General features: G+C 45.2%; 2 protein-coding genes across 5 annotated transcripts in view; both read right to left on the bottom strand.

Annotated features, from left to right (window-relative positions):
• The window catches only part of LOC124190689 (collagen alpha-1(XVIII) chain-like), a 107,633-nt gene that overhangs the window by 24,491 nt on the left and 62,147 nt on the right, over positions 1–20,995 (bottom strand). The window lies entirely within an intron of this gene.
• On the bottom strand, positions 83–15,321 carry LOC124190688 (Down syndrome cell adhesion molecule-like protein Dscam2). 3 transcript variants are annotated; one of them, XM_046583516.1, is made up of 21 exons: positions 15,069–15,321; positions 14,779–14,975; positions 14,551–14,658; positions 14,131–14,479; positions 8,629–8,838; positions 8,338–8,553; positions 8,110–8,271; positions 7,883–8,035; positions 7,693–7,813; positions 7,186–7,620; positions 6,653–7,115; positions 6,518–6,575; positions 6,342–6,452; positions 6,108–6,272; positions 4,757–5,022; positions 4,563–4,650; positions 4,206–4,334; positions 3,951–4,124; positions 3,424–3,882; positions 2,629–3,356; positions 83–2,455 (listed from the first exon to the last, which is right to left on the bottom strand). In XM_046583516.1, the coding sequence occupies exons 4-21, from the start codon at positions 14,177–14,179 to the stop codon at positions 329–331; spliced, it is 6,114 nt and encodes a 2,037-aa protein (XP_046439472.1). In that variant the 5' UTR covers positions 14,180–14,479; positions 14,551–14,658; positions 14,779–14,975; positions 15,069–15,321; the 3' UTR covers positions 83–328. The 3 variants fall into 3 exon arrangements, with proteins under 3 accessions (XP_046439472.1, XP_046439474.1, XP_046439475.1); XM_046583518.1 differs by lacking the exons at positions 4,563–4,650; positions 4,757–5,022 and adding an exon at positions 5,424–5,762; XM_046583519.1 differs by lacking the exons at positions 4,563–4,650; positions 4,757–5,022 and having other exon boundaries at positions 15,069–15,320.

A 20,995-nucleotide genomic window follows, 5' to 3' on the forward strand; every position in this document is an offset into this window, starting at 1 on the left:
ATTACCTGGGGGCGTTGAGTTGAACTTGAAAATAATAATCGATTTTTAACGATTTTGAAATATTTTGGCGCCAACTTTCAAATGACGATTTCTAATATCGATTTATTATTTATGATTTTTTGTGTAATAGGTATAATAATATGGAACAAACATCAGATAATTATTTAATATTAAAAATCAGGTCTTGGACATGTAAACAATCAACATGAAAGACTGGCCATGCACAAACAAATTTTTTCCTTTTTTTTGTAAATAATTCGGCCATTTTGTAATAGGGTGAGGTAAACAACAAATGAAAAACAAATTTTGATGAGATCAAGTTTGATTTTTAGAGACGTTGGCTGAGCGCCAAAGTTTCTTGATTGTTCCAGTCGCCGTGGTAATGCGGAGACGACGAATGGCCGCCGTGACGAGTTGGCCCGTAGTGCTGCTGCTGCTGGTTCCACGTACTCCGCGCCGGAATGATGGGAACGAATACCGATTGCGGATTACTCGTCAATTGCTTGTTGCTCCTTCCGGCGGCGGCGGATGTTGCGCAAGGGGCGATGTAATCGTAAGTCGGCTCTTCTTCCGGCTGCTGTTGCTGCATCCGCCGGATCATGGAAGGAGGGGGTGGAGCGTAATTACTCATCTCGACCGGAAGCGAATCTTTGGATCCGTCGACGACAAACGTCTTCATCCGGCGGCTGGAAGAGAATTGACTGGAAGAATTTTTTCCGCCGGATGACATCAAACTGGGGAAAACGGCGTAGGGGGAAACTTGATCCGCTCCGCCGTAGTCGCTCAATCCGCACGAATCCATCGGCAGCGGCGGACGCTTCTGGCAGCCGGATAAGGTGCTATTGTTGCTGTCTTCCGGCGTCTCGCCTCCATCGGCGTAGGTGCGAACGTTCATGTTGCCGGTCGGCGGCCGGGAATCCGGGCGGATGTAATCGCCACCGGATCGGTAGCGATAGCGGAGTAAAAGCGTCACGACCGTCAACAGGATGGCCAGCGACGAGACGGCCATGGGGACGGCCACCCGAGGATCGGAGAACAAGGGACCCAAACTGTCGCTGCCGGATGCCACCGATCTGCTGTGCGAATCCATCAGCGGAGGCGTCCGGATGGTGTAGTCCCTCTGGGCCGATCCGGCCGCGTTGATGGCCGTGACGCGGACGGCGTAATCGCGAGCCGGAATCAATCCGCCGAGGAGGAACGTCTGCTGGGGTGGCGATTCCGCACCGGCGATGATCCATTCGCTGACGGAATCGGTGGCCAGCCGGAAGCGGAAGACGAATTGCTGGATGGGACATCCGCGATCCTGCCAGTGGATCAGATCCACCGTGCAAGAAGTCGGAGTCAAAATCAAATCCGATTCGTCGTCGACGGGCAAATATTCCGGCGGAGATCCTTTGGTTTTGGCCGCCACCAAATTGCTGGATGAACTGTTGCCCACCCGGCTGGATGAGATGAGGAGGAATTCGTATTCCGTTCCACAATTGAGATCGCCGATGGGGACGGATCTCCAAACGGCCGGAAGAATTTTTTCCGTCCATCCGGAATCTCTGGGCCGATATTTGACGATGAAATTCTTGGGCGTCGACACTCTGGTCCGGTTGTTGATTTTATCCGCCGGATTGTTATTGCTGGACCACTGTAAAGTGATGGATGACCAGTTGGATGCGGCGAAACGGAGTTGAGGGGCCGGCGGAGGAGTGACGACAGTCAGGAGATAATCCACCTGATCCTGGCCGTGTCTGTTGCGGGCCTGGCAGGTGTAATTGCCTCCGGCAGTGTCGCTCAGCCGGCCGACCGACAGGGATCCGTTGGTGAGGACTTGAATCAATCCAGCGGCCGTTTCGTCAGATTCCGGTGGCTGATGCGGCGGAGGTGGTTGGATCCAGGGCTGCTGGATCTGCTCGCCCAGTTTCAACGGATTCAAATTGAGCCAGTCGCTGAGTTGGCGTCCGTCCTGGAACCAACTGATTTGCAAGGGCGTGTCGCCCAGGGCCGTGCACGGAAGGATCAGCCGGGAGCCGCGGGCCGCCAAGTAATCGGATCCGATGGATACGACGGAAGAGACGATTTTGTTGGTCGGATTGAAAGTGAAACTGACGGTCGAACTGCGTGGACCCTCGCCGGCCTGGCTGCTGACGGCCGCCACTTGGAAGTAGAAAATGGCCCGTCTGGGTCTCAAATTGCGGATTTCCAAGCGGCCGGACGACGGGCCGTTGGCTGGTGCCGTCCATTTTTGCGGATTGACGTCCTGGCCGCGTTCAATCTCTTTGCTGTAAACGGTAAAGTGCGTGATCCGGCCGGTCGGGCGCGGATGCGGCAACCAACTGACCGTCAAACTGTCCGCTCCGCTCTGGACGATTTTCAATCGGGTCGGCATTTCCGGAATGTCTTCCTCCGTCGTGCACGTCAGTGGGGCACTCTTCACTCCGTCCCCGGATCCAGTAAAAGCCAGGACCTTTGAAAAATGTAATTAAATTTAATTGAATTAAAGTTAATTGAATTGAATTGAATTGAATTGAATTGGAAATGAATTAAAGTTAAATGGATTAAAGTTAAATGGATTAAAGTTAATTGAATTAAAGTTTATTGGAAATGAATTAAAGTTAATTGGATTTTAAAAAAATTTACTTGGATGCTGTAATTGGAGAATTTCGAAAGTCCCGATAGGAAAACGGTCAATTCTGTCGTGGTTTGAGACGATCCAGCCTGGCCGAGATCCGTTTGCTCCGGCGTTCCGGAGAGGAAGAGGAGGAATTCGTTGAGCGGCTCGTAAAAGATGCGGTAGCCGCGCAGCAATCCGTTGCGGAATTCCGGACGCGGCGGCTGCCAAGTGATTTGCAGACTCTGCGAGCTGAGTGAGACGCAGGCGACGTTGAGCGGAGCTTCTTCCGGCACAGATTCGCCGGTTTTGACCGACACGGATGGGCTGGCCGGTCCGGTTCCCTGGTTATTGACGGCCTGGACGTAGGCCATGTAATTGGTGTTGGGTCTGAGTCCGGCCACCGTGTACTCGTAGCTGCTGGTGCCGGAAGACGACGGCAAAACGGTCCGATTGAGCATCCGGCCGGAATCGATCGTCACCAAGTAACTTTGAATCAGTCCGTTTTGGAGTTGGGCGGCCGGCGGTGCCCAACTGAGCGTGAAACCGTTGGATGTGACGGAAGTGGCGCCCAGCTGGAGGGGCGGACCTTCCGGCGCCTCTTCATCCGTCGTGACCGTCAGTCCCAGACTGGGCTGACTCTGGCCCAGTGAATTGGAGGCCGTCATGTAAACTTGGTAGACGGTGGCCGGCTGCAAGTTGACGATGGAGCCCGTCAATTGATTGGCCGAAGTTCGTTCCTGCCGGATGTCGCCATCTACCGCAGCAAAAATTAATTCAATTAACTGGATAATTCAATTAAACATTTTTGATTAAATTTTTACTTGGCGACTGGTAGAAGATGACGAATTCCTGGATGGGATTGCCTCCGTCGGCCGCTGGAGGTTTCCACTCGAGCTGGATCCTCCTTCCGGCGGCATTGGCCACCCTGACATCTAGCGGCGGTTGCGGAACGTCCTGGACTTGGAGGAAAACGGCGTCGCCATCCTCTCCGTAAACGTTGGAAGCGGCGCATTCGTAAAGTCCCTCATCCGCCGCAGCCGCATTGGTCACGCTCAATTCGCTCGTCAGCAATTGGCCGGCGGCAGTCGGAGAGGGCGGCTGCGGTTGGGCTCGGGTGACGATCCGCGATTGAGACCAGGTCGCATCCAGCGGAATGGAATCCTTGCGCCACTGGACGTTCAATGGCGGATCTCCCCGGATGGAACATTTCAAAACTGTTCCAGCTAATGATCCTCTTCTTACTGCCATGTAATCCTGGTTCAAATGCACTTCCGGCGGAGCTAATTGAAAAAAAAAATCCAGTTGAAAATAATTCCGGCCGGAAGGAATTTTTAAATAAAAGTTGTACCGTGAACTTGGAGGGCCATGAGGGCGTTGATGTTGTTGCCGACTCCGTTGGACGCCTCGCACTGATAGAATCCAGCATCCGCCACATCCACCGGACTGATGACGAGACTCTGATTGGCCAGTAGGGTCCGGTTGGAACTGGTGTAAATCGGCGAATACTTGTCGGCCATTTTATCTATTTCAAATTTCAGTTTTAAGAAAAATCAATTGACCAAAGCCGGAAGAGAAATTTGCATATCAATTTGACGTTTTATACCTTTGGCGAATGACCAAACGACTTGAGGTGGTGGGACGCCGTGGACGTGACATTTGAGTTCGACGCTGTGGCCGCTGACGGTCTGAAGGATTTCGGCCGGCGGCTGTTGATTCACCCAGAAAGGCGGGACTACATCAACATCATCCACAAAAATTATCAAATCAAATCAAATTCAATCAAATCAAATAAACTAAAATAAAAAAATGAAATTTCCGTTTTGGGGTTTCAAAGGGGACGGGAATCCGAGCAACAGGCAATCAGGCGCAAAAAACATCAAAGAACAACAACAACAAAATGGCGGGGATTGTTTTGTTTTTCAAAAGGCAAAAAACCCAAAAAGGAGAAAAACATTTTTACCGCTGACTTGGAGCAAAGTGGCGTGAACGGCCGTGCCAGCGGCGTTCGAAGCGCGGCACGAGTAATTGCCTCCGTGATTGACAGTCACCTAATTTTAATTGTTTCGTACAGGTAAGGAGGGGTGGGGGATAAATTCTAATTAAATAAAAAATGCGGGAAAAATGAACGAATTTGAAAATAAAATTTGGCAGAACCTGGTCGATGGTCAAAATGGAGGAATAGGAATTGAAATCCGTCAGCCGCAATCCGCTTTGCACCGGTGGTAATCTGACCATGGAGGGCGGGTCGGTACCGGGACCAACCGAGGACGCAACGTGATGATGGAGGAGGGGCCGGTCGTCGCGGAACCAGCGGATGTGGAACGGCGGATCGCCTTCCTCGATCACGCACGACACCTGCACCCGCGAATTGACCATCACGTTGCGCAACGGCATCCCGAACGGAGTGATCCGAGGCGGGGCTTTTTCATTTTTTAATTTGATTTGATTTAAATTAAATTCAAACAATTTTTGTCCCATCGACCGGAAGTGAGGGAAGTGGGAAAGGAAAACCCCAAAAAATTTGAAAAAGAGCGGGAAATACAAAAATAGAAAAAATAGAAAAAAGCGCCTATATCAGTTGAGTTCATATAGGTTGGCGAATTGTGTCAAATAATTCGTATTTTTAATTCAAATTCAAATGAAATATAAAGAAAGAATTCAAATTAGCCCGCGGAATAATTCAATGAGTTCCCGGTAGGTGTCAATGGCTGTCGTCTGCTGAGTCGATTCCAACAGACTCACATGTACGTGTGACATGCAAATGCGTACAAGGACAAAAGAAGAAGTAGAAATTCAACTGTTGGGGGTGTTGTTGTCTAACCCTGGACGATGACGTGGACGGCGGATTCGGCCCGTCCGCCCTGGTTGGCCGCCCGGCAGACGTACCAGCCGGCGTGATGGCCAGTCAACGACTCGATCGTCAACGTCGCCGTGAATTCGTTGACCAAACGGACGCTGCTGCTGCTGCTGCTCGTAGATGTTCCTCCTCCGGAATTGCTTCCGCCACTTCCGCCACTGGCCAGCGGGGCGATTATTTGACCGTTGAACGACCAGCTGACCGTCAAAGGCAGTCCACCTTTGACCACGGCGCATTGCAGGGCCAGCCGCTCGCCGGCGTTGAGCACAGCCGAGTCGGCCATCGCCATAATATGCGGCGCATCTTTTTGGGTTTAATTCCATTTGGTTTTTTGATAAAATTGGGCGCTCGATTATAATTAGAGTGGCAAGCGACTAAGTAGAGTCCCGCAGGATCGATACAACTAAAACGACTTGATTACAACGAGAGTTGAGGGGATCCCAGTCCCGCGGGAAGGAGTCCCGCAGGATCAATATTGTCACACAACAAGGGAGGAGGAGGAACAAGAATGTGTTTTCATTTGATCCTGGTTCATTTTTTAATCAAGTCGAGTGCCTCAACTCTTCATTCCGCATTTGAATTCAACGCTCACTTGATTATATCACGATATTCCCGCCCAGGGGATCGGGATAATTTAAAAAAACTCACCGAGGATGTTGAGTTGAAGTGACTGGCGAGCCGTGAGGCCGTTCTGTCCTCGGGCCTCGCAACTGTAGAGGCCGGCGTCGCTGCTCTTGTCCAGCGGATCGATCGTCAAACTCCCGTTGAACGGATGCAGTCGCTGCCGACCGTTCAGTGGTAAACGTCGCCCGTCTGTTAATTAACACATTTTCCAGTGAGGAAACATCAATCAACTTGACCAAATTAAATTGATGAATTGACCTTTTTCCCATGTGATGCCTTCAATGGGGTAGCCGGCCACCGGGCAAGGCAATTCCAGTCGTTTGCCACCCACTCCGACCACGGTACTCATCGCCCGCACATAAGGCGATCCTTTTTAATTCATTTAACAAATTATTTTTAATTGATTTCCCAATTAGAATGTTTCCCCCCTGTACCGTAAATGTGGAGACTGGCCGAATGTTCCACTCGACCCACTCGATTCTCCGCCACGCACTAAATCAAAATTCAAAATTTGAATATTTTGGCGCCAAATGAATTGGGTTCAATTCAAATAGGGTTCGGCAACTGACTTTGTAATTGCCGCCATCTTCAACGCGGACGTGACTTATGTTGAGATGGGCCACCACTTGTCCAGCGTCCTCTTGACCCTGCTGCTGCTGGCCCAGGAAGTAGCGCTCAGAGACGCTGGGCAGGAGCGGAGAGCCGTCCAGGGTCCAGGTGAAATGAGGCGGTGGAATGCCCGAGGCCAAACATTTCAGCGACACCGAACTGCCCGGATGCAAAATCTGTCGGGTGAACGTTTCCTTCAAGTGCGGAGGAAAGGCCCCGATGGCCAACTGGACCGTCGCCTGGGCCGAATCGCCTTCGTCGTTGGAGGCCAGGCACTGGTACATTCCTTCGTCCTCCCGTTGGACGGACGTGATCGACAGTTGGATCATGTTGTCTTCCGGCCCGGAAGCAGATGACACATACACCCGCCCACTATTGCCCAGTAAATATCTCTGCCCGTCTTTCAACCAACTCACCGACGGCCTTAATTAAATTTAATAAAAATTTCAAATTTCCCGCTCAAATTTCAAATTTCAAAAAATGAATAAATCACCTGGGACTTCCGGAATAGAGGCAGGTGATGGTGACGGAAGTTTCTGCGTCGACAACCTGGACGTGTTGGTCGGCCGTTGGTCCAGTGTGCGAATGGATTTGCTGCTGCCCCTGGGCGGCGGAAGCGAATTCGATGATGCGGACGTGCAACTTGTCGCGGAAGACGAGCTCCGTCCTGGATTCGACCAGCCCCATGGAATTGTTGACGGAGCAAACGTAGCGTCCGCCATCTTCCGGCACGACCGAGGCGATGATCAAAGTGCCGCCAATTAAACGGTGACGCCCCGACGGACCGCCCGCGGCTCCCACCGCCGAGTTCAGGAGGTGCGGGTGAGTGTTGAGCGACTCGGTCGACATCCGCTGAACTCCTCCGGCGCCGGACGTGACTAGCGGCAGCAGCAAATTGCCGTATTGAACCGTCTGACTCCTGTACCACCTGGACAACAACAACAACAAAGTTCAATTGTTTATTATTTCCAGTTCTATTTCCGCTGGATGGATTCCGCACTTGATTTTAGGAGGTGGGTAACCGTGGAAGACGCAGGGAAGGACGGCATCTTGCCCGCGCCAAACTCTCACCCGGCCAACGCTGTCCACCATGACGGGCGCCATTTTGGTCATGGCCGAATCTATTACACAACAAATAGCCAACGGATGAGTATAAGACGGCCAGCAATTTTATAATGAGGTTGTTGTACCTGGGATGAGGATCATTCGGCCGGCCGACAAACTGGTCATCGTTTGCCCGTTGGGCTGGACCAATACCCGGCAGTGGTACAAATGATTCTCGTCTCCTTGACGTACGCCCACCACGTGCAGTTCACCGTTGGCCAGCATCACGTGACGTCCGTCTTTTTTTTTCAATTGAATTCAATTAAGTTAATCGGGACCCAATTAAAAACGGATGGATCAACTGGAAAAAAACCTTGACTGGACGTGAGGAAAATGTCGTATCGATTGTCCTGGATCCACGACGTGACTGTGACGTAATCGCGGACGGAATCGGGAAAGGAGCAACGGAAAACGGCCGTTCCGCCTCGACCCACTCGCGGATTCTCCACCGTCACTTCGAATGGCGGCAACATCACTTCAAAATTTCAAATTTTGTACATTTTAAATTTGGCGGGAAATTTGAAAATTTTTTTTTGAAAACCTGCGCGGATGCGGACGGGAGTGGAGAGGATGCGACCGACGGAATTGAAGGCCGAGCACCTGTAAGTGGCGGCGTGCACATCCGGACGGAAATGCTCCGGCCGGAATTCGTGAAAAGTCAAACTGCCGTTGGCTGACGTCGTCATCAAATTGTTGCCACCGCCTCCGCCGGAAGAAGAAGAATCCGTCACGACTGCAGTCCACATTCCACCGTTTCCTATTTTTAAAAAAATTCCAATTTTGAGAAATCAATTTCAAATCAATTAAAATTAAAGTAATTAAAAATGATGACCTTTTGATGTGAGCCAATTGATTTGAGGTGGCGGATTGGCCCAGACGGGACAATCCAGCGTGAATCCTCGGTCGGGAGTGAACGTGACCTCTGACGGCAATTCATTTTGAAATCGAGGGCCAGCGGCGGCCACACGGACGACGTGTTGATTGGCCGACAAAGGAGCAATCAGGTTGTTGTTGTTGTTGTTGTTGTCGGCCAGCAGTCCACCTGCACGACATACATAAACGAATCAAATGTCAAATTGGTTTGTCATCAAAGGGGAGGGAGGTGAGGACGGGCCATTCAAAACGGGGAAACAACCTCATTAGCATATCTCCCGCCGGAAGCAGAAAACTCATTTGCATCCATTTTGGAGGGGGGGGGGGCATCAAAAGGAAGGGAAAAACAATCAACGGGCGTTTAACTCGACGGGAAGAGTGTCGAGATGCGCCCAAGACGTGATGGGACGCATCCAGCAAAGAGAGAAAGACGGGCGAAAGTTGTAATTGATTATCGATCGACTGGATGCTGGGCGGCTCCTTCTGTTATGCCACAGTGTTGCCCGGCTCAATTGAAAACTCTCAAACGTTTTGTGTGTGCACAGGCTTTACTTGTTTTGCTGGACATCAATGGGCATTTAGAAAAAATAGAACATATGATCCATTCCGGAAGTGTTTATCTATGACGATTTGATGATGAATGAATCACGTGGAATTGTTGCATAAATGATCTATCCATTTGTGATTGATGGATGTGTTTCCGCCCTTCTGTGTCATAGCAGACGTGTTTACAAATGGGCGTGGTTACACATCTCCATGGCAAATTCATTTCTTCTCGTATAGAAAAATAGAAAATGCTGCCAGTGTCTCTCTACACAATCACACAAGGATATACAGATGATTGCGATTAGAAACTATCGACTGCTGCTGGTCTCGTCTAAATATAATAATATCGATCGATTTCTTATTCTTCTGCTGTCGAGTAGTAGCACAAAAGAATCTGGGCGACTTATTACGCGATATCTCTCTCCCCTTTTCTTTCCTATTTTCTATAAAGACGAATCTAGCAGCCTAAAGTAAGAAGGAAATGTGGTGGTGGTGGTGGTACACACATAGTTATATAATACACCGCAATAATTGAAAGGGAATCTCGGTCAAGACTCTCTCTCTAGACAGCAGCAGCACCGATTCTTCTTTCTTCTTTCTTTTCTTTTTTCTTCTTTTGTGCCGAGTTAGACAATCGATGGCCGTGTACATATATCCCTTTCCGCACACGCCATACACATAGATAGATAGAGACACACATCTATCTATCCCCATGTTCGACTAGGTACTATAGAGAAGAGTTGGAGAGATCTGGTGAGGAGCAAAAGACACACAATGGCCGGCTATATAGTGCTTCTGTGTAGTAGTAGTAGTAGTGCGCCCAGCAGTCAAATCTCGACACCACATCAAACTCCCACCCAACAGCACCCGGCCAACATCCGAATAAGAGAAAACTTTCGGACGTGTCGATCGATTCCCCCGTCTTTTCCTTTTACATGAATCAGGAGCCCTACCACCACCACCACTGCTCCTAACGTTTAAATCTACCAGCAAATCAAGACAATTGAATTTGGAGGGAAGAGAGAGAAACTTAGTTGCGGGTTCTAATTGGATCCATCAACTTTACTGGGCGTGCGGAATATCTGCCCAGGCATTTTAAATAAGAGCAGCAGACTATATAGAATCTAATCCGTATAGCCCAGCAGCAGCAGCCAGCCAGTATAGAATAGACAATCCCCTTTTCTTCTTCTTTTTTATTTTATTTGATTCTATTTTTAGGATGGCGCGCGGATGATAATATGACGTACGTCACGTTGGCAGGGTCTTGATGAAGAACAAAGGAGCCAAAAAATCTTATAGCCCAGCACAAAGGAGAGACAAGAACAAGACGCCAAATTCAAACTCGTCGTCGTCCCTATGGCAGCAGCGCACAGCGTCGTCGTGGCACGTGCGGGTGCTGGGCGCAATTCTGTAGACGGTAGGTACTAGTAGTCCAAGACTGAGCAAACGGATCGATAGTCTCAGCAGCAGCAGCATCTTCCTTCTGCCCTTGTGTCGACTGGAGCTGTTGCTGGACGCCCAGCATCTCCACCGATTGAAACATTTATTTTCTCACGAAAATATTTTCAGACTGGTGGCGTAGTTTTCCATCAGACTATTAAGGTAAATGGGTCTATTAGAAATGCTGGCGGCGGATGTAGAATGTGTGTGATGACGGTTGAATGCGCCATATAACATCTCACGGGGAAACTTGTTAACTATATAGGAGCCACTCTGCTTTACTCTGCTATACTGGGCCGAGCGTTGATGATGAAAAGGAGCCCATAGCCAAAAGTTGGCCGCCTCCGACATCTTTTTCTTAATGGGATTTCACTTTCTCTTTCGGCTCTACCAGATTTCCTATATGGCCAAACATATCAATGTCTGTCGGATGTGATATTGCATATAGGAGCAGCAGCTGCTGATGTAGTCAGGAGAATATGCAACTAGGAAATGTAGAGCCCCCCGGGTGGCACGCCTTTTCTAATATTCTGCAATGAAAAGGAAATGTACATATAGAGAGACGGGCCTAGACGTCTGTTTGCTGGGCTTTTCCTATATATGTGTTGCCAGGCTCCTACACACATACAAGAGGAGAGGAGAATGGTCATTCTCCTGGGCCGACAACAACAGGAGCCGAGCCCGTCGGAGCGCGAAGCCAAATTCGATTTAGACTTTTTTCTTTTTCTTCTTTTTCTAGTGAAGGATAAAAAGGAGCAGCACGTCTATATAGAACTTGTCAATGTGTCATCACCTTTCTGGCTCCTGGATAAATAAATAACGTGTCGCTCCTGTGATGCCGAGCTCCTTTTTTCTTCTTCTGCTCCTGATGCTGTGCTGGGAAATCAACAGAGAGAAACTCGGCTCCTAGAAAACCCGTCTGGGCCCTGCTCTCTCCGATGCAGCTGTCGACTTTCGTCAATTCACTTTTCTTTCTTTTTTATATTCTGGGAGCTCCTAAAAAACATTCCGGCCCAGTCAGGAGAAAGCGGATGACGGGGTAGGGAAGGAGCTGCATCTCTACTCGTCGAGTATAAAAGAAAAAGGAGCTTCTTCTGTTTGACTCTGTTCTATGGCGGATGTGTCTAAGAGGATCATCAAAGAATCTATTTATCGATTAGTTTGCCGATGCCAAGAGGCAGCAGCAGCCACACACAACAGCCGGGCAACTTTTGTGTCCTTTTCCAGCAGCGGAGGCGGATCACATTTCTTCTGGTTTTTTAATGAGTCAGGACTTTTTTTTCTTCTTATATTCAAGTGCATCTCTCAGCTGTCAATGATGTTCGCCCAAAAGAAGAAGATACGGGACAATCGGTTGGAAGGTCTTGATCATCAGCCATCCGCACGGCTTTTCCAGCATCTCCTCCACTTTCTATCCAACGTCGAAAGGGACACCCACTCGACTTCACCTCAGCACCAACAACCCCAAAAATCGTCATTCAATATTTCAATAGGGGCGACGTCTATATACACAAAAAGAGATAGAACCCTATAGAGAAATGTGTTGAATAGACGAGTGATGAGCAATAGAGAAAGAGGGAAAAAATATTATCGATCGGCCCATCATAGGGGAAAAAATCAAATCTTTTTTTTCTCCTATACGTTATTATAGGCTGGGTGCGATTAAAAAATATATCCAAATGAGGGCGTTTGTGCTGCAGCAGCCACAAGTCTCTAAATGTATATAGGGCCACTTTGAGAAGAGGGGATCAATAATCAGCCGTCCGTGTGATGACGATAAATGAGATGGAAGCGCAGCCAGCGGAAGCGCCGGATTTTTCTCAAACACCCTCGAGACACCCCCCGGAGGAGCAAAGAAGAAACAAATTCCACCATCCATTGGCATCAGCCAAAAACAAATGGGATAAGTAAAGGCGGAATAACGAAGCCACTTGTGAAAAAATAAATGTCGACGCCAGCGCCACCTGTCTCGATTCTTTTTATTTAAAAAAAATAAAAAGTTGATTCCACTCTCAATAAAAAAGGACATCAAAGTCTAAAATAAAATAAAAAAGGATCAAGTCAATACGAGAGATGGGAAAAAATGGTATTTACTTGCTTGTCTTGCCCGGCCCTTTTTTTAATAGTCATGTCAAGAAATGGGAAGAAGAAAACTTTTGGTGGATGTTGCACACTCTATGCACCCGTGGGTTCTATCCAATAAGAGGAGAGAAAATGGGAGGAAAAAAAGAGATGCGCCGGTTTGTTATTGAAGATGCACTCCGGGGGAACGATCGGAAACCGACTGACATCATTTGTTTCCTGTCAACTAAATTCCCTCCTACTCCTAGACTCCTAGACTCCTATTTTTTGCTCCTGTTTCTCGCGCCAGAAAACATTTGAGATTATTATAGAGACACTCTCTACTCTTTTGTTTTTTCTTATGTGTATGCCCAGGATGGATGGATGGGGAACCCCCTATATAATCTTTGATTCGAGTTATAGGAGCTGGTCGCCAGCCAATGCGTTTTGGAGAGTTCCTACATGCCTAATATTAATTGAGCCAGTATAGGCTACAGTGTGTGTTATATTTCATGTATGGTGGTCTGTCGACTAATAACACATGTCGGCGATGAAAAGAAAATGTCCCAATTAAGCTGGACATGTCCTCTTGCATACACACAGGCCTATACACCCACCCACCCAAAAATAATAATAATAAGAGACGTCATTATGGTCGATACAACCTACAGACAATATGACCTCATAGGGATAGATGGGCTGAGAATCAAATGAATTTAATCATTCGTATTGATTCGCCTGTCTTTTGACTGGACATCATCAGACTGGGATATTTAAAAAAAGATAAAAAATTGCACATCTTTTATATAGAAAAGTTTTGCAGGGATTCGTCTCTTTATAAATCCTTTTCTTCCTTCGGCTCCTGCGGGCTCCTGTGGGCTCCTGTGGTGTATAACCTATCGATTGGCGGGCAGTAGACAGAGGAGACAGCACAGAGGCCATATTAGAGAGAGCCCCAGCATTTCTCCTACAGGCTATACAATATCTCAAACATGTAGAAACGCCTGCTGGGCCTGCCTGGAAGAGACTAAGGCTCATCTCTTACATGCATTACACTGCAAGGATCTTTTCCTACTTCTCCTTTAGGCAGACAAAGAACGGAGGGAACACAACATCTGACTGGAATAGAAGAAAAGAGCCTGCGTCATCTTGTGAATCTCCTAAAACTGTGAAATTTGTCAAATGCCCAGCCAAATGTCCAGCATCAGCGGATGGGAACAACGCAACTCATTTGCAAACCAAATGAAACGCCACAAGAGAAGCAGAGATTTAGTACATCATGCGCATCGCTAAAAAAGTTAAGACCGTCCGTATAACATTAAGAAAAATCTGCTGGGCGCAGCAGCAGCTGTTATACGGAATAATTTCAATCGCAGCGAATGTGATAACAATAGGAAAATTTGTATAGACTCACCGGTCAGGAGGAGGATCAGCAAAGCGGCCAGACGGACGAGTGAAACCATTTTTCCTTTGATGTATGCAGAGTTAATCTCTCAAATGATTTCCAAGAGATCACGAACGAATAAACATTTCATTCCTTCCTTTTCTCTGCTGGTCTGGTAGGGTCAAATCAAATTATTTCATCGGATTGGTCAATTTAGGCGGTTGTGGCCGACGTGATTGTTAAGGAAAAACTCTTCAAGTCACTCGGCTGAGCGGTGGCGATTGCGTGTGAACGATGTGATGGTCGACGACCGACTGCCAGACGTCTGCGGGAGAATAGACACGGGCACATGCTGCAAGACTCGTCCGATGATGCTGCGCTGTAGGAGCAAAAGGTGGAGATTATTAGTTCAGTTGGACTAGACACAGCAGAGAATAAATGAACGTGCACCCTCTTTTGCTGATCCCGTCAACTGTTTTGCATGTTGCCATGTAGACATCTTTTGATAGAGCCGGACACGAATGACGTACTGCGTCAAATGTAGTAACCTATTTTGTGCTGGAATAATAAACAACCTTTTTTATTTGTGCAGAATTTGAGTTTCAATAGTGATGTACAACTGCGGGTTGTGTGATTCAATTATGAAATTGGGGAAATGAGGTTTCTATAAATATGTACCTTTCCGATTCATTTTCAGGATTTTCTTTCAAAGTGTGACAGGATTTTAAAAATTGCTAGTTATGCTGAGAATTTCTGCTAAACTGCTTTGAAAATGGCTTCTTGATTATAATGATAGTTGTCCTTTTCTTTGCATGGAAACTATTCAATAACAACAAGATATCGGTAGAAATGGGTTTGATTATGGCCAGTGACACCTAAAGGGAAAAAGAAAAGGGTTTTGGTTAAAGACATTTTCAACAGTTTGACACATAAAATAATTGAAGACATATATTAAAATAACTACTTACTGAAGGAAGACTAAGGACTCAACGAGGAAAACCAAATTGAAGGATGAATGAACTGCTGATGCTCTTCAGAACTCTGCCAATGTGCGACTGAATATTTTGTCCAAAGTCAAATCGCCAGCTCTACCAGACGTCTCCAAAAACGGCCGTACCAGATCAAACATCTGCGGATAAATTTCGATTCACAGATTTCATGAATAACCATTGACCTCATAGATAAATATGAAAAGACGACGACGGTAGCCTTGGTAACGAAGGAAAACAAAAGAAAGAGACAGGGCCGCAAGTGAGTACAATACTACCGCCACATGCTGTGGCAATAGTAACAAAGAAATCTAAATTTTTTTAAAAAGAAATATTTAAAATAAGAATTTTTTTTATTTGACTACAGTTGCGTCTTTTTTCTTTTAGTGCCAGAAAATGATATGCTGAATAGTATTGTTGTGCAATCCACATTATTAGGTGGCCAGGAATAAAAATGTTTTTTTTTTTTATTATTATTCTCGACTTTGTGTAAAGGTGTGTATTTTTCACACTTTTTTTGTCATTTAATTATCAGTTTATTTCATTCAGCATATGCTTTGGATTCCCTACTATATTAATGAATCTTTATAGTTTACTCAGAATATTTAGATCATTATAAATTTGAAACGAACGTGCCTAAACGGATCCAAATATAAAATAGGGAATTATTTGACGATGCAATAATGGGTGTATTTTAAACAACATAGAAAGACAATTTTTCATTTACTATATTTGTTATATTATTCAGCATCAATTTTTAATACTTTCAACCGGGTCTGGTGATTGAAGGGCATTTTCCATTTCACGGATGGTCTGTGCTCTGTCCTCGTTGAACATGATTTTAATGCCGGTGGACTGGGTGCGCTCTTGGTTTACTGCATTGAGGCCGAAATAGCTCCGTATATTTCGTTTCCGCCAGCTTGGATGGGGTGGGAGTAAGGGAGAAGAAAACGTCGGGTGACTTCCAAATTTGACTAAAGTTGAATTTTTTACAAAACATCAACTGAACCAACTCAATACGGAACATATCAAATTGCACTCGTAAAAATAAAATCAGGCAGACTAAACATTCCTTCCGGCACTCTTGAAGAATTATTGCGCGCACTGAGGCAGGGTAATGAGATGTACGGTAACACTAAACACCTCAGCAACACGAATCATCCTTGATCAGTCCCATGCAATGGATTTAACGATAAAATAGTGTACTTGTATAATCGCTTCTACGTCAAGCGAGACGCCGCGGACAGAGACCGTGAAAGATCACACCCGGGCGACCGCCCACTCCACTTCACCGTGCTTCACCGATTAAGTGAAGCTACGATGAACGTAGTGGTGGGCCAAACGTAGACTTCATATCCAAATACACCAATCAGTAGGTCGGAATAAGTGGTCCAGTGAGGTGAAAATTCCAATGAGAATTTCTGAATTCCAATCGAACAGATTAAGCGGCGCCTTAACCCACTCAACCACCCGGTACCTATTCTTTCTGTATATAGTAACCTATTTAGGCTACATTATGCTGCAGTTTTTATGATGAAAATAAGAGTTTTTGAGTGGGAAGGATATAGAGAATAAAGAAATTTAAGTAGATTAATCTTATAAGTTAATTTTTATTATCTATTATGAAATAAAAGCGGGACTCTTTTAAAAAGACAGGTTATATGCATGTAGTGTATATCCCATGCATCATATGAATATGGTTCGAATCCTTGCAACTGTTAAACTTGTTGAAATTCAAATTTTTAATCAATTTTTATGTTTCATTGTTTATTGTCTTTCACATCGAATGAAAATAGAATTTGCGATTATTACATGGCCTTATGATGCTATTCTTATTTTTATTCATGTTTTTATTGGAACCAATGAAACCATGGCACCCTCCATGGACCAAGGTCTCACAAGCAGTTAACATAACAATTATACAGTCAACAATTATAACAGCTTACAGTCAAACAGTTTTATTGTTAAGTTTGAACGCTATTAGGTTGTTTCTTTGAGGCGGTTACTTTTAGGTTCTCATTGACGGCTCCTATTAAGGGATCGCTCCCAGTGAAGCTAGCATGAACAGTTTCTATGAAAAAAACGGCACAAGTTTGTGCTCTAGGAAACGAATTTTTGTCGTGAAAGATCAGCAGAAGAGGAATTTCTAACAATAATGGCCTTATAGTCGGTTCAATGACTTCGGAGAGATGCATTCGTAGCAGAAAGAGCTAGGTAGTTTGATGCGAAAGAGAAATAACTTCGCGTAAAATGGGAGTGGATGCCGTAACAGGATTCGTTTGATAAATGTTTGTGGTTTCTGATGAGGCTGACGGACGGTACAATATGTACCAGGGGTAGGAAAAGCTTGAAGACGGATACGTTTAATAGGTTCAGTTCTTGGTGAGCAACTTTAAGGCTGTGCTAGGTTAAATGATCCAGGAGGAAATCTTGTGTGGTTTAGATGATCTGCGGCCATACCTTTCATCGCTAATGCGCCATTATCAACAGGGGAATTAGGATTAGCTGTTGGTTGGTTGCATTTCAGGAGAGAACGAGTTGCACAGGACGATGAAGCACCTACAAGTGGTTAAAATTAATGAGTTAAAATAAATGATTAGGTACCTAGGAATTGTTGTAGAATCTAGCGCTAGATGTCGTGCCACCTAGAGTGGACATATCCCCTCGATGCAGAGCCCAATACAAGCAGTCTTAGACACACACTTGTCTTTATAACATGGTGTCAGAAGTGTGCTCTCACAACTCGACGGTGTTGAGTCGTCACCGCGTGGTTTGTGAGTATTGAACTGCATCCGTCTTCATCGAACGCATCCTGCGCGTTGTTGAACTGTATCTGTCTTTATCTCGTGCATCTCGCTGTATTGCACCGTTTTGTTCACTTGTCTTTATAACAGGAATGTACCGTTTTTGTTCCTTTTTGTATCCTTCTGAAAATGGCTACAAAATCAAATCAATCAAATTTTTCCCATCGAAAAAAAAGAAAACCAAACTACAAAAAGGGGGTTGGGGATAATCGCGCAAGGCGCAGGAGTGGTCTATAGATGAAAATTGAATTCAGATAAAACGAAGATTGGCTTTCTTTGCAGATGGTTTAGGAGCGTCATCCAAGTCGGAATCCTGGCGAGATTTTTTCTCTTCGCGACGAGATTCGGCGATGGACGCAAGCTCTTTCTGCTCATCATCTTCGATCTTCTTAAAGGCCACCGAAAAAGCCGCCAGATCGTCACGCCACAATTCCACCGGTGACTTTTTCAAGATGACGTCAAATCGTTTTAAGCAGTTTTCTCGATTCTTCATCAGCTCTTCTTTTGATCCACGTAGATCCAAGTAGGGAGGCTTCAAAAAGGCGAGCAAATAATCGAATTTACCAATCTTGACCACTTCCGCATTTAGACCTACTTTCCTTTTCCAAATCAGAATTTGATTCGGATCGTAGCCTCGCTGGCGCAGCTGCTCCACCAAAACATTAGTCTAAAAATAGAAAAAAATAACAAAATAAGTTCATAAATAAGAATAAATAAAAAATTTGATGAGAACTTCTTACCTCTTTAAAGTTGAAATTGTAGACATTATCACACACTTCGCGTATGAATTTTGATTGATTCGTGAGATATTTAGACTGAGCTTGAATCAGATCGGTTAAGTACTCTTTTCTTTTTTCCGTATAAGCCAAGACGAACTTCAAAAAACGCTTTCAAAACTTCGTTAGCCGGGCCGTACATTCTCAGAGAGCCATTGGAATCGTACAGCAATGTGGGTTTCAGGGAATGTGTAGTTTGAAGTTGAAAAGCCTTATGAAATCCTTCAGCTTCAGCCTGTTGCATTTTCTGTTCCGTCATAGTAATGACAAATCGGACAGTATTACGCTTATGGAATTCTTTGAAATCCGTAATTAAGGCTGAGATTCCTTGTGGGTGAAAGATTAGGCGTGTCAACTTCGATATACTCGTGGAGATCAACGGAGGACTCGCAGCATCTTTACCTCCCTGTTGGTAAACAAATAAGAGGTTGTTAGAAATTAAAAAAGAAATCGTCATAAAAATACCACTTAATAAAATACCTGATGCCGAGTTCCAAATTGGCCATTGGGGATGAGCAAACTTACGTTGTTGCTGCCAACGAAGTCTTGAGCCATCCACATTATCGTTCTCATCAACGAGCCGGGTTCATAGTAAGCAGTGTGCTCAGCAACAGAAAGAGCTAGTCGGGCGACATTAACATCCTTGTCGTTTCGATTTAAGACAGTAAATAACACTTTACGCTGCTCCAGTTTTAAGCCATCAATGAGGGAAGGTGTGCTACGCTCATATTCCATCTTGAAGTATCGTACCATGTCCTTTTTAATAAAATCATAGAAACTGATTTGTTTGGTTTCTTTCCCGTACACATCTTCTGTAAGTCCTTGACGGCGGAGCAGCTTGCACACATCGTTATAAGAATTTAGCCAATATTTTTGCATCGTACCATATGTAGTATCGTACCATGTCCTTTTTAATAAAATCATAGAAACTGATTTGTTTGGTTTCTTTCCCGTACACATCTTCTGTAAGTCCTTGACGGCGGAGCAGCTTGCACGCATCGTTATAAGAATTTAGCCAATATTTTTGCTCTCCAATGTGTTTCGGACTTAAACACAACTTTTCAGAAAGGGACACTGGGGTAGTCACTTTTTCCTGTAGAGGCTTATGGAGCGATGTTCCTCCTTCTTCTCATCCTCCGTGGGTTTGGAAACAAACATTTCATCTTCTGAATCCTGGCGAGATTTTTTCTTTGTCAAAGACTTTGTAGGTTTGGCTTCGGAGGAAGCAGGTTCAGGCAATATTTCCGATAATTTGGCGAGATCTTCACGCCACAAATCCTCTGGTGATTTTTCCGAGATGATATGATAACTTTTCATCACGGGAACCCGATTCGCCAAAAGCGTTTCTGCTTTTCCACCGCGAGTCAAATTATACGGAGGTTTAAAAATGAAAGTAAATAGTAATTCACCAATCTTGGCCACTTCCGCATTTAGACCTACTTTCCTTTTCCAAATCAGAATTGGATTCGGATCGTAGCCTCGCTGGCGCAGCTGCTCCACCAAAACATTAGTCTAAAAATAGAAACAAATAACAAAATAAATTCATAAATAAGAATATATAAATAATTTGATGAGAACTTCTTACCTCTTTAAAGTTGAAATTGTAGACATTATCACACACTTCGCGTATAAATTTTGATTGATTCGTGAGATACCTGATGCCGAGTTCCAAATTGGCCATTAAGGATGAGCAAACTTACGTTGTTGCTGCCAACGAAGTCTTGAGTCATTAATTAAAGATTTTTCTTTTTGATCAATAAATTTCGCATAAACTTACCTTTCCCTCTCGAGAGCTTAAGAGAACATCAATTGCGTAGACTTGGGGAAAATTGGCCATTGGGGATGAGCAAACTTACGTTGTTGCTGCCAACGAAGTCTTGAGTCAATAATTAAAGATTTTTCTTTTTGATCAATAAATTTCGTGTTAACTTACCATTCCTTTTCCAGAGCTTACGAGAATATCAATAGCGTACACTTCGTAGAGTTCAAAGGTACTTTTTTCGTTCTCTTTACGCTGGTTCTCGCTTGGGTTTTGAATAACTGTTTTTTCACCGTTGATCTCAAACTGCTTGAGCTGGTGGCTAAGCATTCCTATGATTGGCTTACACTTGAAGGTTTCGGCAATTGTTTGGACAATGTTGGTAACTGCTTGGTTCTACCAAAATTTAAACAGAAATTTTGCACATTTGTATCAAGTTATGCAATGAAAATGTGTCTTCCATCCGGTTGGAAAACCTTCACAGATACCTGCCGAAATTATATACGTTAAAAATGTATTGGTCAACAAAAAGTAATACAAAAAAAAATTTGGTTTAAATTTCGTAAA

This window comes from Daphnia pulex, chromosome 3 (assembly GCF_021134715.1).
Source record: "Daphnia pulex isolate KAP4 chromosome 3, ASM2113471v1".
NCBI classification, from domain to species: Eukaryota; Metazoa; Arthropoda; class Branchiopoda; order Diplostraca; family Daphniidae; genus Daphnia; species Daphnia pulex.

Coding starts and splice junctions, on each gene's coding strand:
- LOC124190688 (XM_046583516.1), bottom strand. CDS start 14,179: ATGGTTTCACTCGTCCGTCTGGCCGCTTTGCTGATCCTCCTCCTGACC. Junction 8,554..8,628: donor CAATTGGCTCACATCAAAAG/GTCATCATTTTT, acceptor TTTTAAAAATAG/GAAACGGTGGAATGTGGACT. Junction 8,036..8,109: donor TTTCCTCACGTCCAGTCAAG/GTTTTTTTCCAG, acceptor TGAAAAAAAAAG/ACGGACGTCACGTGATGCTG.